General features: G+C 35.4%; 1 protein-coding gene and 1 long non-coding RNA gene across 4 annotated transcripts; both read left to right on the forward strand.

Moving 5' to 3' along the window:
• The first annotated feature begins 420 nt into the window (after positions 1-420).
• Positions 421-9,903, forward strand: LOC142221537 (uncharacterized). Of its 3 annotated transcripts, XR_012718099.1 has the most exons (8): positions 421-682; positions 774-989; positions 1,054-1,459; positions 3,271-3,411; positions 7,797-7,870; positions 7,962-8,178; positions 8,243-8,647; positions 9,579-9,903. It is a non-coding gene; the product is annotated as an uncharacterized LOC142221537 (long non-coding RNA). The 3 variants fall into 3 exon arrangements; XR_012718100.1 differs by lacking the exon at positions 9,579-9,903 and having other exon boundaries at positions 422-682; positions 8,262-8,602; XR_012718101.1 differs by lacking the exons at positions 3,271-3,411; positions 7,797-7,870; positions 9,579-9,903 and having other exon boundaries at positions 423-682; positions 8,243-8,602.
• A 4,751-nt stretch (positions 9,904-14,654) lies between these two features.
• Positions 14,655-18,777, forward strand: LOC142221538 (protein phtf-like). The gene is made up of 11 exons (XM_075291292.1): positions 14,655-14,956; positions 15,205-15,347; positions 15,408-15,679; positions 15,744-15,931; positions 15,989-16,655; positions 16,712-16,919; positions 16,977-17,111; positions 17,172-17,571; positions 17,637-17,766; positions 17,872-18,129; positions 18,189-18,777. The coding sequence occupies exons 1-11, from the start codon at positions 14,931-14,933 to the stop codon at positions 18,414-18,416; spliced, it is 2,655 nt and encodes an 884-aa protein (XP_075147407.1). The 5' UTR covers positions 14,655-14,930; the 3' UTR covers positions 18,417-18,777.
• The last annotated feature ends 89 nt before the right edge of the window (positions 18,778-18,866 follow it).

Below are 18,866 nucleotides of genomic sequence, written 5' to 3' on the forward strand. Positions count from 1 at the left end.
ACTGTGATACTAGTGTAACAAATACTTACCATTTTACACCAATAGCTATTATATTAGCCTTCGTCGCTAACACACAATTTGTTAACTCGTTTTAAGTGTTTTATAGTCGTAATTTTAGTCTTATTTATTTATTTACTCTAATAACAGACACTCGCGCTCTGTAAGAAAACAACAAAGGCTGTTTGAGCAAGCCTTTTTTTCATTCATGTCATGTGCATTGCACAATCGATTCTTTTTCACTTTAAAGCAAGAGCTATTTTACATTATTAAACTGTGTATTAGAACAAGACAGATATAGTTCTAAGTTTACCACTAACTTATCGAAAAGTTCATATCATCAATGTAATCGAAAAGAATAAGTCTCAAATAAAAAAATACTTAATACTTAAATACTTCGGTGGATTGGTTTGTTGTCGTGCAAAATTTAGACAATAATAAAATAATTTTATTTATTATTTTATTAAGAATGAACATCTCACGGTACAGCACAAACAGAAATTGTAGACATATTAGAGTTTTTATTGTTCGCTATGTTGTACATCAAAATACTCCACAGTCATAGCGTTTTGGCGCCAAAGAGTGAATTGGCATGCAAATTGAGAAAGAAGGGAACAACAAAATTCATTCAGGAATACGATTTTTGGAGAAGGCAATCGCCGTGAACAAATTGGATGTGTTGGAGGTAGTATGGAAATTATTATCTGCACTCCTGATCGTTTAAATTGTACAAGCGAATGTTATTGACACAGCCACTATTACTTATCTATTTTTAGATGAAGCTCATCGTATTTTGGATATGGGTTTTGAACCTCAGTTTCGGAAGATATCGTTGGATATACGGCTGGATAAAAAACCAGTAATGACAAGTGCTAGAAGTCCGACATTTTACCGACGGTTATTTGAACAACCCCATACCGGTGCGTGATGTATCATTGGATTTGGTCGAGCAAACCATCGAAATTGTTGAAGAGAATGAAAAATTCTATTTGGTAAAGATTTTTATTAAATATGTGGAAGCTTTAGCTGATGATTTGTATAATGATTTAAAATTAGATGGGTTTCGCTATTGCAGATATTATCTCTGGTGAAGTAAACAATCTTATAGCAACTGATATTGCCTCACGTGGCCTGGTCATAGAAGAAATATCGAAGAATACAGTAACAGTGCTATATTTAGTTATAGAACTCGATCCGATTGGGGCATAGCATCGGAATTAATTCCTATACCTGAAAAAGCTGGTCAGGATAAACCATCTGACTCCCGACCATGGCTGAACCTTTTGCTAAAACCAAAGAACGCTGTGCTGAAGAAGCACATAAATTTAATCGAATGCAATGTGGTAGAGTATGCGAAAGTTATGGCGGTCGTAGTGGTAGTAAATAACATGGAAAATCTTCCAAGCGACCTATGAATTAGCACAAACATTTTATTGATTTTCTGTTGGATTTATTAAAATATGTATGTAGTAACATTTTTGCTATTAAAGGTGGGTACTATGTTCGGTTTTCGAGTTGAAAATCATTTTATTTTCTCGATTACTTTTTCTAAAATAATCAAAATTGTAAATGTAAATGTAACAAACATAATTCTGCTAAAGCTTGATGAAATCTCGATAAAAAATAAAATGCGCTCCAATTAAATTTAATTATCTTCTTCAAATTAAACTAAAAGTGCAAAAATATATATGAAGACGATTATATGCTTGCACTTTTAGTTTAGTGTTTTGGTGGAAAAACCGAACATAGCTCTCACCTTTAAATTAACTCAATTATATATATATATATATATATATATATATATATATATATATATAAAGGGTGATTCTTTTGAGGTTAGGATTTTCATGCATTAGTATTTGACAGATCACGTGGGATTTCAGACATGGTGTCAAAGAGAAAGATGCTCAGTATGCTTTGACATTTCATCATGAATAGACTTACTAACGAGCCACAACGTCGAATTTTCAGTGAATGGGCCCTAGAAAAGTTGGCAGAAAATCCGCTTTTTTATCGACAAATTTTGTTCAGCGATGAGGCTCATTTCTGGTTGAATGGCTACGTAAATAAGCAAAATTGCCGCATTTGGAGTGAAGAGCAACCAGAAGCCGTTCAAGAACTGCCCATGCATCCCGAAAAATGCACTGTTTGGTGTGGTTTGTACGCTGGTGGAATCATTGGACCGTATTTTTTCAAAGATGCTGTTGGACGCAACGTTACGGTGAATGGCGATCGCTATCGTTCGATGCTAACAAACTTTTTGTTGCCAAAAATGGAAGAACTGAACTTGGTTGACATGTGGTTTCAACAAGATGGCGCTACATGCCACACAGCTCGCGATTCTATGGCCATTTTGAGGGAAAACTTCGGAGAACAATTCATCTCAAGAAATGGACCGGTAAGTTGGCCACCAAGATCATGCGATTTGACGCCTTTAGACTATTTTTTGTGGGGCTACGTCAAGTCTAAAGTCTACAGAAATAAGCCAGCAACTATTCCAGCTTTGGAAGACAACATTTCCGAAGAAATTCGGGCTATTCCGGCCGAAATGCTCGAAATAGTTGCCCAAAATTGGACTTTCCGAATGGACCACCTAAGACGCAGCCGCGGTCAACATTTAAATGAAATTATCTTCAAAAAGTAAATGTCATGGACCAATCTAACGTTTCAAATAAAGAACCGATGAGATTTTGCAAATTTTATGCGTTTTTTTTTTTAAAAAGTTATCAAGCTCTTAACAAATCACCCTTTATATATATATATATATATATATATATATATATATATATATATATATATATATATATATATATATATATATATATATATATATATATATATATATATATATATATATATATATATATATATATATATATATATATATATATATATATATATTGAGTAGCGATGCATTTGAAGATAACACTTGAGATATTGCTAATGTGTTGAATTTCACTGTTGAGGGAGGGTAATGTCTGTTTTTTGTTGAGAACGCGATTTTTTCAACAATTTCTCAAATTGAACATTACCCTAATCCTTTGAAAAATTGTTGAAATTTAGCATTTTTCAAACATTTGTATTTATTGGGCTTGAAATCACATTGAGAATGTTTCTCAATGTGAAGGTTCAATTATTTTCTATAAAAATGCATTCATAAAGAAAACGTGGTAACAATGAAATTAGAAAAGTTTTTGCAACTTCGGTGGATTGGTTTGTTGTCGTGCAAAATTTAGACAATAATAAAATAATTTTATTTATTATTTTATTAAGAATGAACATCTCACGGTACAGCACAAACAGAAATTGTAGACATATTAGAGTTTTTATTGTTCGCTATGTTGTACATCAAAATACTCCACAGTCATAGCGTTTTGGCCAAAGAGTGAATTGGCATGCAAATTGAGAAAGAAGGTGTTGGTATGAAAAATCTGGCCATACTATTTATTATTATATCCTTGTTTTTGACATTTACTTTTATACTTGTCATCACTACTTTAATTGTCATTGATCTCAGCTTCCGCTTTAAGTCTCTCTCTTGTTTAACATCTCTTAAAAGAAGCACGCATAATAAAACTCAACTCTCATTTAACTAATTTAATCGTGTTTTAATTAAACCATCACAACAGGTTATGGGCCCAGAGTCCGTTTATTAAATTAGTTAAACCGTTTTGAGAGAAACAAGAATTGAATTTGTATAGAATGGCGTTTGATACAAATTTTAATGTTGAAAAACTGATCGGAAGAGAGAATTATGCATCGTGGTCATTTGCAGTGAAAAATCTACTTCAGCATGAGGAGTTATGGGATACGGTCCAAGGAATTTATCCCGCATGTGGAAAGATGTCAAAGCTGACATAAAAGCAAAAACCAAAATTATTTTGTTAGTCGACAAAATTAATTATGTCCACATTGAAGATGCTGCGACTTCGAAGGAAGTTTGGGACAAATTAAAAGCCGCCTTTCAAGATTCTGGGTTGACCCGCCGTGCTGGTTTGTTGCGGCAGCTTATTACAACAACTTTTTCATCGTCCGAGAATATTGAAGAGTATGTAAGCAAGATTGTGTCCACTGCTCATAAGTTGAAAGAAGTTGATATGCCAGTAAGCGACGAATGGATCGGAACATTACTCTTGGCAGGCTTACCAGAAGAATACGCGCCAATGATAATGGGTATTGAAAGCTCTGGAGTGAAGATTACGTGTGACGCTATAAAAACTAAGCTTTTGCAAGATGTAAAAAACCCGAGTAGCAGCAACAGTGCAGCTTTTTTTACCGACAGGAAGAAGAAGAAAAATTTTCCAAATAAAAAAAATCTTCGCTGCTTCAATTGCAATCGGTTTGGGCATATAGCAACTAACTGCAGAGACAAAAAGAAAATAGATAACATCAACAGCGCACATGGATTTTGCACTGTCTTTGTAGCTGGTGCCATTAATCCTAATGATTGGTTTGTAGACTCAGGCGCAAGTCTTCATATGTCGATGAGAGTGGATTGGTTTATAGAAGTAAAAGAGTCACATATCAAGGAAATTTTTGTGGCCAATAAGGAGCGACTGCCAGTAAAAGGTGTGGGTGACATAAAAATGCAGCTAAAAATTGATGGTGAATTGTTGGATATAACAATTTTTAACGTGCTTTATGTTCCCGAATTGATTGCAAATCTCTTATCCGTCAGTCAAATTGTAAAAAGAGGCTACACCGTCGAATTTCTGGACAAAAAGGGTGTTATATCAAAAAATAACAAAATTGTGGCTACAGCTAGTCAGAAGGACAGTATGTATAAGTTGGATGGTCATACAAATCATATGTGCATGATTGCAAAAAGTGGAAGTTTTTCATTATGGCATGCCCGAATGGGACATTTGAACCATCAAGATATGTTGAAGACACAGAAGCGTGTAAATGGAATGAAATTTGAGATGTCATTAACTGAAAAGTGTGTGTCGTGCCTTAAAGGCAAAATGTCAAGAAAGCCGTTCAAAAAGTCTACGTCCAGTACAAAAGATTTACTTGAACTTGTGCATTCGGACCTTTGTGGCCCGATGGAGGAGACATCTATTGGAGGAGCTAAGTATTTTATGATTTTCATTGACGATTTTTCGCGTAAAATCTTCGTATATTTTTTGCAGGCAACAACGGAAGTACCAGCATTATTTTTACATTTTAAATCCCGTGTCGAGAATGAGACCGGCAAAAAGATTAAATGCTTGCGTACGGACAATGGCACGGAGTATTGTAATCAACAGCTGTCATCAATACTCATCAACAGCGGAATACAGCATCAGACTACAGTACCGTATAGCCCACAGCAAAATGGGGCCGCCGAACGTGCTAACAGGACGATAGTTGAAAAGGCGCGCTGTATGTTATTTCATGCTGGATTACCAAAAAAGTTTTGGGCAGAAGCTGTTGCGAATGCCGTATATGTCATAAATCGTTCCGTTTCTGCCTCTGTTGCAAAAAATATTCCACAAAAAATGTGGACTGGCGAAGAATTAGATTTGTCGCACCACCGAACTTTTGGTTGTCGAGCCATTCCATATGTACCCAAAGAGAAGAGGAAGAAATGGGATGCAAAATCACAAGAATTCGTATTCGTTGGCTATTGTGAAGACACCAAAGGCTATCGTCTTCTAGAACTAGATGGTTTACGTTTAGTAAAGAGCCGGGATGTAGAATTTTTTGAGGACGAGTTTCCCCAAAGACAATCAAAAATTGGTTGTCAACAAGAAAGTGATGGCACAGATGATGATACGACCAATGGTGATGGTACAAATGTCAGTGATGGTACAAATGGTGATGGTGGTACTGTTTGCTCCAACGTTTTTGAAGACAGTGTTGAGTTGTCAACAGACAGTGAAAGCAGTGGTTCATTTTATGATCCCCCAGAACAAAATCAAGTTGAAACCGAATTGGAAACAAACGAAAATAACACCGTCCGTCGTTCAGCTCGCACTCCAAAGCCTGTTCATATGAAAGACTATTATTTGTATTTAGTGGAGGCTGACGTTGTTGATGATCCATTGTCTGTGGATGAAGCTTTAAATAGTGTTGAATATAAGCAGTGGAGGCAAGCCATGGTTGCGGAATACAAATCCTTAATGGACAACAACACCTGGGCATTGGTTGATTTACCTCCAAATACTAAACCTATAAAATGCAAATGGGTTTTCAAGAAAAAGCGTGACGAAAATGGATTTGTTCAGCGGTATAAGGCTCGATTAGTAATCAAGGGATGTTCGCAGAGACCTGGTATTGACTTTCAGGAGACTTATTCTCCAGTCGTCCGTTATACATCAATAAGATACTTATTGTCAATAGCAGCCAAATACGATTTTGAAATTGAGCAGATGGATGCGGTAACCGCTTTTTTGCAAGGAGATTTAGATGAGCAAATATATATGGTGGCACCAGAGGGTGTATATAGCGATACCAATGGTAAGGTTTGCAAACTTAATAAGGCTATCTACGGTTTAAAACAAGCGAGTCGTCAGTGGAATATAAAATTGGATACCGTTTTGAAAAGTTTGAAACTGAAGCAGTCAAAATTAGACCCATGCATTTATTTTGATATTAGTGGCTCCAATATATTTATCATCGCCGTATATGTTGATGACCTGTTGATTTTTACTAATAACACTGAGCTTAAACAAAAGGTGAAACATGAACTTCAAAGAAAATTTTCTATGAAAGATTTAGGAGAAGCGAAAAGTTGTGTTGGGCTACGAATACGAAGAGATCACCAGAAGGGTGAGATTTATATAGACCAGTCAACGTATGCTGCCGAATTTTTGAAACGATTTAATATGGATGAATGGAAACCAGTTTCGACGCCTTTTGATTTGAATGTAAAGCTAACAAAGCCTCGATCGGATTTAAAGTGCTCCGATAACATTCCGTATCAAGAAGCCATAGGCTGTCTTCTATATTTGGTTCAAGGAACACGACCGGACTTGGCATACGCAGTGAATTATCTGAGTAAGTTCAACAATAATTTTGATAATTCGCATTGGACAGCTGTGAAGCGTATCTTTAGGTACCTTAAGGGTACAATAGATACAAAAATTACCTAAAAGAAAAATGCTGATTTTGAAATATGTGGATATTGCGATGCCGACTATGCTAGTGATTTGTCAGATAGAAGATCGTGCACAGGGTATGTGTTTATTCATCAAGGTGCTATTAGCTGGAACAGCAAGCGACAAACTACAGTAGCCTTATCCACGACAGAAGCGGAGTACATGGCTATGGCAGCAGCTGTACAGGAGGCCGAATGGTTGCGGCAATTTCAACAAGACTTGTTTGAAAATTTAAATGATGGCGGCATATTAATCTATTGTGACAATAAAAGTGCCTTGAACCTGGCATCGACGGATGCCTATCATGCTCGTTCAAAGCACATAGACGTGCGTCATCATTTTGTTCGGGAAAAATTAAACGATGGTCATATAAGGCTTCAATATGAATCGTCAGAGAATATGGCGGCTGATTTTCTTACAAAACCAGTGACTAAGGAAAAACTCTTGAAATGTGCCTCGATATTGGGACTTACATTTCTATAGCCAGCTTTTAGTGGAGGTGTTGGTATGAAAAATCTGGCCATACTATTTATTATTATATCCTTGTTTTTGACATTTACTTTTATACTTGTCATCACTACTTTAATTGTCATTGATCTCAGCTTCCGCTTTAAGTCTCTCTCTTGTTTAACATCTCTTAAAAGAAGCACGCATAATAAAACTCAACTCTCATTTAACTAATTTAATCGTGTTTTAATTAAACCATCACAACAGAAGGGAACAACAAAATTCATTCAGGAATACGATTTATGGATAAGGCAATCGCCGTGAACAAATTGGATGTGTTGGAGGTAGCATGGAAATTATTATCTGCACTCCTGATCGTTTAAATTGTACAAGCGAATGTTATTGACACAGCCACTATTACTTATCTATTTTTAGATGAAGCTCATCGTATTTTGGATATGGGTTTTGAACCTCAGATTCGGAAGATATCGTTGGATATACGGCTCGATAAAAAAACCCGTAATGACAAGTGCTAGAAGTCCGACATTTTACCGACGGTTATTTGAACAACCCCATACCGGTGCGTGATGTATCATTGGATTTGGTCGAGCAAACCATCGAAATTGTTGAAGAGAATGAAAAATTCTATTTAGTAAAGATTTTTATTAAATATGTGGAGGCTTTAGCTGATGATTTGTCTAATGATTTAAAATTAGATGGGTTTCGCTATTGCAGATATTATCTCTGGTGAAGTAAACAATCTTATAGCAACTGATATTGCCTCACGTGGCCTGGTCATAGAAGAAATATCGAAGAATACAGTAAGAGTGCTATATTTAGTTATAGAACTCGATCCGATTGGGGCATAGCATCGGAATTAATTCCTGTACCTGAAAAAGCTGGTCAGGATAAACCATCTGACTCCCGACCATGGCTGAACCTTTTGCTAAAACCAAAGAACGCTGTGCTGAAGAAGCACATAAATTTAATCGAATGCAATGTGGTAGAGTATGCGAAAGTTATGGCGGTCGTAGTGGTAGTAAATAACATGGAAAATCTTCCAAACGACCTATGAATTAGCACAAACATTTTTTGATTTTCTGTTGGATTTATTAAAATATGTATGTAGTAACATTTTTGCTATGAAAGGTGGGTACTATGTTCGGTTTTCGAGTTGAAAATCATTTTATTTTCTCGATTACTTTTTCTAAAATAATCAAAATTGTAAATGTAAACAAACATAATTCTGCTAAAGCTTGATGAAATCTCGATAAAAAATAAAATGCGCACCAATTAAATGTAATTATCTTCTTCAAATTAAACTAAAAGTGCAAAAATATATATGAAGACGATTATATTTTTGCACTTTTAGTTTAGTGTTTTGGTGGAAAAACCGAACATAGCTCTCACCTTTAAATTAACTCAATTATATATATATATATATATATATATATATATATATATATATATATATATATATATATATATATATATATATATATATATATATATATATATATATATATATATATATATATATATATATATATATATATATATATATATATATATATATATATATATATATATATATATATATATATATATATATATATATATATATATATATATATATATATATATATATATATATATATATATATATATATATATATATATTGAGTAGCGATGCATTTGAGGATAACACTTGAGATATTGCTAATGTGTTGAATTTCACTGTTGAGGGAGGGTAATGTCTGTTTTTTGTTGAGAACGCGATTTTTTCAACAATTTCTCAAATTGAACATTACCCTAATCCTTTGAAAAATTGTTGAAATTTAGCATTTTTCAAACATTTGTATTTATTGGGCTTGAAATCACATTGAGAATGTTTCTCAATGTGAAGGTTCAATTATTTTCAATAAAAATGCATTCATAAAGAAAACGTGGTAACAATGAAATTAGAAAAGTTTTTGCAACTTCGGTGGATTGGTTTGTTGTCGTGCAAAATTTAGACAATAATAAAATAATTTTATTTATTATTTTATTAAGAATGAACATCTCACGGTACAGCACAAACAGAAATTGTAGACATATTAGAGTTTTTATTGTTCGCTATGTTGTACATCAAAATACTCCACAGTCTTAGCGTTTTGGCGCCAAAGAGTGAATTGGCATGCAAATTGAGAAAGAAGGTGTTGGTATGAAAAATCTGGCCATACTATTTATTATTATATCCTTGTTTTTGACATTTACTTTTATACTTGTCATCACTACTTTAATTGTCATTGATCTCAGCTTCCGCTTTAAGTCTCTCTCTTGTTTAACATCTCTTAAAAGAAGCACGCATAATAAAACTCAACTCTCATTTAACTAATTTAATCGTGTTTTAATTAAACCATCACAACAGGTTATGGGCCCAGAGTCCGTTTATTAAATTAGTTAAACCGTTTTGAGAGAAACAAGAATTGAATTTGTATAGAATGGCGTTTGATACAAATTTTAATGTTGAAAAACTGATCGGAAGAGAGAATTATGCATCGTGGTCATTTGCAGTGAAAAATCTACTTCAGCATGAGGAGTTATGGGATACGGTCCAAGGAATTTATCCCGCAGGTGGAAGAGATGTCAAAGCTGACATAAAAGCAAAAACCAAAATTATTTTGTTAGTCGACAAAATTAATTATGTCCACATTGAAGATGCTGCGACTTCGAAGGAAGTTTGGGACAAATTAAAAGCCGCCTTTCAAGATTCTGGGTTGACCCGCCGTGTTGGTTTGTTGCGGCAGCTTATTACAACAACTTTTTCATCGTCCGAGAATATTGAAGAGTATGTAAGCAAGATTGTGTCCACTGCTCATAAGTTGAAAGAAGTTGATATGCCAGTAAGCGACGAATGGATCGGAACATTACTCTTGGCAGGCTTACCAGAAGAATACGCGCCAATGATAATGGGTATTGAAAGCTCTGGAGTGAAGATTACGTGTGACGCTATAAAAACTAAGCTTTTGCAAGATGTAAAAAACCCGAGTAGCAGCAACAGTGCAGCTTTTTTACCGACAGGAAGAAGAAGAAAAATTTTCCAAATAAAAAAAATCTTCGCTGCTTCAATTGCAATCGGTTTGGGCATATAGCAACTAACTGCAGAGACAAAAAGAAAATAGATAACATCAACAGCGCACATGGATTTTGCACTGTCTTTGTAGCTGGTGCCATTAATCCTAATGATTGGTTTGTAGACTCAGGCGCAAGTCTTCATATGTCGATGAGAGTGGATTGGTTTATAGAAGTAAAAGAGTCACATATCAAGGAAATTTTTGTGGCCAATAAGGAGCGACTGCCAGTAAAAGGTGTGGGTGACATAAAAATGCAGCTAAAAATTGATGGTGAATTGTTGGATATAACAATTTTTAACGTGCTTTATGTTCCCGAATTGATTGCAAATCTCTTATCCGTCAGTCAAATTGTAAAAAGAGGCTACACCGTCGAATTTCTGGACAAAAAGGGTGTTATATCAAAAAATAACAAAATTGTGGCTACAGCTAGTCAGAAGGACAGTATGTATAAGTTGGATGGTCATACAAATCATATGTGCATGATTGCAAAAAGTGGAAGTTTTTCATTATGGCATGCCCGAATGGGACATTTGAACCATCAAGATATGTTGAAGACACAGAAGCGTGTAAATGGAATGAAATTTGAGATGTCATTAACTGAAAAGTGTGTGTCGTGCCTTAAAGGCAAAATGTCAAGAAAGCCGTTCAAAAAGTCTACGTCCAGTACAAAAGATTTACTTGAACTTGTGCATTCGGACCTTTGTGGCCCGATGGAGGAGACATCTATTGGAGGAGCTAAGTATTTTATGATTTTCATTGACGATTTTTCGCGTAAAATCTTCGTATATTTTTTGCAGGCAACAACGGAAGTACCAGCATTATTTTTACATTTTAAATCCCGTGTCGAGAATGAGACCGGCAAAAAGATTAAATGCTTGCGTACGGACAATGGCACGGAGTATTGTAATCAACAGCTGTCATCAATACTCATCAACAGCGGAATACAGCATCAGACTACAGTACCGTATAGCCCACAGCAAAATGGGGCCGCCGAACGTGCTAACAGGACGATAGTTGAAAAGGCGCGCTGTATGTTATTTCATGCTGGATTACCAAAAAAGTTTTGGGCAGAAGCTGTTGCGAATGCCGTATATGTCATAAATCGTTCCGTTTCTGCCTCTGTTGCAAAAAATATTCCACAAAAAATGTGGACTGGCGAAGAATTAGATTTGTCGCACCACCGAACTTTTGGTTGTCGAGCCATTGCATATGTACCCAAAGAGAAGAGGAAGAAATGGGATGCAAAATCACAAGAATTCGTATTCGTTGGCTATTGTGAAGACACCAAAGGCTATCGTCTTCTAGAACTAGATGGTTTACGTTTAGTAAAGAGCCGGGATGTAGAATTTTTTGAGGACGAGTTTCCCCAAAGACAATCAAATTCAGAATTCGATGGATATAAATTTCTTGATGTTGTTTACAAAATTGGTTGTCAACAAGAAAGTGATGGCACAGATGATGATACGACCAATGGTGATGGTACAAATGTCAGTGATGGTACAAATGGTGATAGTGGTACTGTTTGCTCCAACGTTTTTGAAGACAGTGTTGAGTTGTCAACAGACAGTGAAAGCAGTGGTTCATTTTATGATCCCCCAGAACAAAATCAAGTTGAAACCGAATTGGAAACAAACGAAAATAACACCGTCCGTCGTTCAGCTCGCACTCCAAAGCCTGTTCATATGAAAGACTATTATTTGTATTTAGTGGAGGCTGACGTTGTTGATGATCCATTGTCTGTGGATGAAGCTTTAAATAGTGTTGAATATAAGCAGTGGAGGCAAGCCATGGTTGCGGAATACAAATCCTTAATGGACAACAACACCTGGGCATTGGTTGATTTACCTCCAAATACTAAACCTATAAAATGCAAATGGGTTTTCAAGAAAAAGCGTGACGAAAATGGATTTGTTCAGCGGTATAAGGCTCGATTAGTAATCAAGGGATGTTCGCAGAGACCTGGTATTGACTTTCAGGAGACTTATTCTCCAGTCGTCCGTTATACATCAATAAGATACTTATTGTCAATAGCAGCCAAATACGATTTTGAAATTGAGCAGATGGATGCGGTAACCGCTTTTTTGCAAGGAGATTTAGATGAGCAAATATATATGGTGGCACCAGAGGGTGTATATAGCGATACCAATGGTAAGGTTTGCAAACTTAATAAGGCTATCTACGGTTTAAAACAAGCGAGACGTCAGTGGAATATAAAATTGGATACCGTTTTGAAAAGTTTGAAACTGAAGCAGTCAAAATTAGACCCATGTATTTATTTTGATATTAGTGACTCCAATATATTTATCATCGCCGTATATGATGATGACCTGTTGATTTTTACTAATAACACTGAGCTTAAAAAAAAGGTGAAACAGGAACTTCAAAGAAAATTTTCTATGAAAGATTTAGGAGAAGCGAAAAGTTGTGTTGGGCTACGAATACGAAGAGATCACCAGAAGGGTGAGATTTATATAGACCAGTCAACGTATGCTGCCGAATTTTTGAAACGATTTAATATGGATGAATACAAACCAGTTTCGACGCCTTTTGATTTCAATGTAAAGCTAACAAAGCCTCGATCGGATTTAAAGTGCTCCGATAACATTCCGTATAAAGAAGCCATAGGCTGTCTTCTATATTTGGTTCAAGGAACACGACCGGACTTGGCATACGCAGTGAATTATCTGAGTAAGTTCAACAATAATTTTGATAATTCGCATTGGACAGCTGTGAAGCGTATCTTTAGGTACCTTAAGGGTACAATAGATACAAAAATTACCTACAAGAAAAATGCTGATTTTGAAATATGTGGATATTGCGATGCCGACTATGCTAGTGATTTGTCAGATAGAAGATCGTGCACAGGGTATGTGTTTATTCATCAAGGTGCTATTAGCTGGAACAGCAAGCGACAAACTACAGTAGCCTTATCCACGACAGAAGCGGAGTACATGGCTATGGCAGCAGCTGTACAGGAGGCCGAGTGGTTGCGGCAATTTCAACAAGACTTGTATGAAAATTTAAATGATGGCGGCATATTAATCTATTGTGACAATAAAAGTGCCTTAAACCTGGCATCGACGTATGCCTATCATGCTCGTTCAAAGCACATAGACGTGCGTCATCATTTTGTTCGGGAAAAATTAAACGATGGTCATATAAGGCTTCAATATGAATCGTCAGAGAATATGGCGGCTGATTTTCTTACAAAACCAGTGACTAATGCGCTTTACAGACTATCAGTTATTCCGGACGGAATGTCGGTGTTTGTAAGGAATCTTGCAGTGTGTCGAATCGATATGACTTGTCGGCGATGACTAAATAATCGGTAAATGTGTTATCGATCCCATAAACATGCAGCAGTATCGATTATGCCTTCGGACTTAACTTATATTGTGCACAATATATGGGATATGTTCGACACGAGCACTGTCGTCTGGAATAACTGATAGTCTGTAAAGCGCATAAGGAAAAACTCTTGAAATGTGCCTCGATATTGGGACTTACATTTGTATAGCCAGCTTTTAGTGGAGGTGTTGGTATGAAAAATCTGGCCATACTATTTATTATTATATCCTTGTTTTTGACATTTACTTTTATACTTGTCATCACTACTTTGTCATTGATCTCAGCTTCCGCTTTAAGTCTCTCTCTTGTTTAACATCTCTTAAAAGAAGCACGCATAATAAAACTCAACTCTCATTTAACTAATTTAATCGTGTTTTAATTAAACCATCACAACATTTATGCCTGTTTTTTTAGTGACATAGCTTCCATTTTAGCCATTTTAGCGAACTTAATACCCACCTTTAGTTAAAACAGGCACTGCACTATCGGCCTATACTCCTTGAGAAAGGTTTGAAAGCATGTTGAATAAAAGCAATGTATTTTTGTTGATTGGCAATAACTTTAATCTTTAATTGCAACCTACTCTATAAGTTGTATGACAAATCTTATAATCTGGACACTAGTCTTATAATTTGGCCTCTTCACAGCTGATGGGAAAGTTTGTGAGTTGGTTTATGTTGAGCATAAAAGTACTCGAAAATATACAAACAAAAGATGCAGCAACAAATTTCTAAATTGAAAGTTAATTATAAAATAGCACATTAAAGAAGATTTTAGAAAAGAGAAATAAGCCAATGAATACATTGCGAGTATTCCATTACCAACTATACTTTGGAATCTTGAGATTTTTTCATCACTGTCTCTTATAATTTCTTCGTCCATTCATTATCAACAATAGTAAACACTAATTCTTGTTTGATTGTTAATTTTTACCAAAATTATGATACTGGATGAAATTGTTTCATGGTAAGTGAATTGTTTAATCTTAGGAATTATTTTACAGAGCACACACTCCTCGAGGGTGGAGATTGGTAAACTTAGAAAATCAATCTCGATGCCCTTGAGAATTTGGAAATACAATGTCATACACAATATGCCGAAAATTTATTGGTAATCTGTAACAGATGATACTAAGACCAAAATGGAATGTGTCTCCCAGATTGTCATTTGTCGTTTCAAGTAAATTGAGTAATGTACTCCTTAAATACTTGTAGGTATCAGAAAAAGATTGGAACCTATGACAAAGAACCATGGGAGAAGACAGTGGAAATGAAAATACTAGATGGTTTCAACAGCGGAGTGACGCTTAAGACTGCCAAACTTAAAACTGAGCTTATAGATGTGGATTTAGTTAGGGGTATAACATATTTTATTAATTCAAGCAGAGTTTAGATTTAATATTTTAATATAACCACAGGTTCTACTTTCCCCAAGGCAAAGCCCAAGCAATCGCTTACAACTGTGATACGCCTATCAGTATTGCGCTATCTTTTCCTCCCATTGTATGCCCAATGGTGGGTCAAACAGACTTCCCCGAATGCGTTCGGTCTATTATTTTTTCTATATATGAGCCAAATGGTAAATTTAGCAGTATACAGCTATAATGTAAAAGATGATTCAAACATTCAAGGTAAAGCTGATACAAATCGAACGGCAACATACACAAACGATGAAAAATCGGATACAGAAGTAAATCGCCCTCTATATTTAGTCCCAAATGTATTACATTTATAAGGATTTTTCCCACTTTCAGCACGTGATTTCAATATCGGAGCTATTGATTCCTATGGCTTTAAGTCTTCTTCTAAGTTTAATACATTCGCAAATAGTAGCCACCAATATAGCGCAGCAAAGTGGATCAGTAAAGTGTAAAAGGAGGCGATATTCAAATGCTAGCCAAAGAAGTACTGGAAAACTACGTAGACGAAAAAAGCTGGTTAAGTAAGTGCATTGTTATATGGTGACAATAAGCTATGTTATACATGATGTTTTTTTTAGGCTACGCAATCATGACCAACTGGAAAATAAAAAGTCGGGTGTTAATGAATTCATTGCTAATCCTAGCAAGTCAACATTAGATGTATCTACTACTAATGTTGTGACAGCAAGTACTAGTGCTTTGAAAGTTCCTCCATCATCTTTGAAAATTGACGCTCCATTCGTTCCACACAATAAGTTAGAGGCCGCAGAACTTACCAATCTCGAAAACGTACAAATGTCTCAAACAGATAATAATTGTATGGGGAAACGAAATGTAACCTTTGCATCACACACTCAGGAAAAACAACAGCAAACATCACCACAATCGGTTTCGACAACGAGCAGTACCCATACTTCTCAGCAAGGTGATATGTCTAGTTTATCTTCAAACAGTCCAAATACATCGCCCATAAAAACGGATCGTAATGATATTGAAGAATTCTACGATGATTTAATCAGTAGAACAACAAATAGTACTGACATGATCAATGCACTTCCAGCACCTCAGCCAACACCTCAAAATGTCGTAGAAAATGAAAATTTACGACGTACTGTTGGAGATGATGATGGTTTTGAAAGTCTCAATGGCAAAAGTTCGAGTGGGGAAGATACCAATGTTTCTCCACAAGCATTGCGTTTACGTAGTGTACTAAACAATCATGAAAGAGTGGAGCAGTTAATGGAGGTAGGAATTTCTCAGAAATATTTCGTTGTATTAAGTGGTTAATCTTTCTCAATTAGCGCAAAAACAAAGTTCAAATAGCAGCGTCTAATGTCGAATATATAGCCCATAATAGGACAATCAATAAAACGAGAGATGTTAGTAGCGATGAGACTGAAGAAGAGGGTGATGATGGTGAACTGGTATCGAGTCCAGCGTCGCAGGTCACATCAAACTGCAACGACTGCACTACATCTGCAACCGAATGGTTGGGCATAACAACAAATAGTAAGAAGCATTGATTAATTATTCTACAGACTAAAAATGTTTATTAAATTACTTTAGGTGACGAATGCAGTTACAGTTCGGATTATGATAATTCTGATGATTACAAAGCCAATCAATATTCTGACGAACACGTATCTGATTTGGACTATACGCCAAACACAATTTTAAATCCCCATGGAACCAGTGATAGAAGTGAGAATATACCAGAGATGATCTCATTGAAATATAATCTTGTAATTTCTTTGATTTTAGTTAGTTGCACTGTTTGGGATCATCGAGAGATAAAGAAAGCACAAATGTCTGTCTTGGAAATTTCCTCTTCCATTATTGAAAATGTAGAGTTAATGCCGGAAACAAATGACTACATATACATCGGTATATTGTTTTCCTTTATACTTTCCCTGATACCTTCTTTCTGCAGATTGTGCGAAATTACTATGGATTCGGAAAAATCTAGTGAAATAAATTACTTCGATCTGCCCATGATGCTGTGGGAGAAAGCATCGTTTTCGCTAACCGCCATATTTGGGTTTGCATTTGGCCACACGAAATGGGAAAGAACAATTTTGATGATAGGCTTTATAAATCGCCTATGTTTAACAATGATACTCTTCATGATTTTCAGTGTTGCCGAACGAACTTTCAAACAGCGGTAAGAGGACCAAATTGGAATATCACACTAGAACATACTCTAACTTCTCATTATTATTCTTTAAGATTTCTCTATGCAAAGTTATTCTCGCATTTGACATCATCGCGACGTGCTCGAAAGTCAAATTTACCCCATTTTCGATTAAATAAAGTCAGAAACATAAAAACTTGGCTAAGTGTGCGATCCTACTTAAAGGTTTGTATATATCATCCACTTTCGTTGCAGAGGAATATGTTCACTTTTATGGATTGACACATAGAAGTAATCTACCTGTATTGTAATTTACATATTTCTTTATAGAAAAGAGGGCCTCAACGTTCCGTTGATATAATTGTATCTGCAGCATTCATTGTTACACTGCTTTTGCTGGCTTTTTTGAGTGTAGAATGGCTTAAAGATTCTGTCCATCTTCACTCTCACTTAAATTTAGAAGCCTTAATGTGGTCCAGCACTATCGGCATATTCTTATTACGCTTTATGACTCTGGGCAATAAGATACATCATAAATATCGGTCCGTTTCAGTTTTAATAACGGAACAAATTAATTTATATTTGCAGGTAAATATTCGAATATATTAAATCTCCTGTGCAGTGTATTTTAACTGTTTCTTTATCAGATTGAAAAAAAGCCGAAGAAGAAAGACGAACTTATGGTATCCAATAGTGTTTTGAAACTGGCTGCCGATTTGTTGAAAGAGCTTGAGACTCCTTTTAAAATTTCGGGACTCAGTGCCAATCCATACTTGTTTACGACTATTAAAGTTGTGATCTTATCAGCCTTATCTGGGGTTCTCAGTGAGATGTTGGGCTTTAAACTTAAATTGCATAAAATAAAAATCAAATAATGTACCTTACTCTTTTACATTAGCCTATTATATTAGTTTGTATTTATAAATGCTATGTATATTCGAATAAGTACCTAACGTAACTTCTCCAAATTAATGCACCCCAACATAGAACAATCTCTCTTGTGATTTTTTTAATGGGAAACTCTTTATAGAAGATACAAGGTCGAATATACATATGCTGTTGATCATTTTAGATGCAATATTTATCTAAGTTAGAAGTAAATTATTTTGTCACAATTATATTTAGTCTATATGTTTTATGTTGTATTCTTGAGATTAACTAAAATTATTTTAAAAGTAAAAAAGAGGCATACATTTAAGGAAATCAATTATACTGTATCACAATCTAAATGGAAAATATCTTTTTGTATTTGGTGTAGGAAATGTGGGGAATGGCGTAAATGCGATCTGCTGTGACTTTTTTCGAATTAAACTGAATCATCGATA

The sequence above is a fragment of the Haematobia irritans genome, chromosome 1, assembly GCF_050003625.1.
Source record: "Haematobia irritans isolate KBUSLIRL chromosome 1, ASM5000362v1, whole genome shotgun sequence".
Lineage (NCBI taxonomy): Eukaryota > Metazoa > Arthropoda > Insecta > Diptera > Muscidae > Haematobia > Haematobia irritans.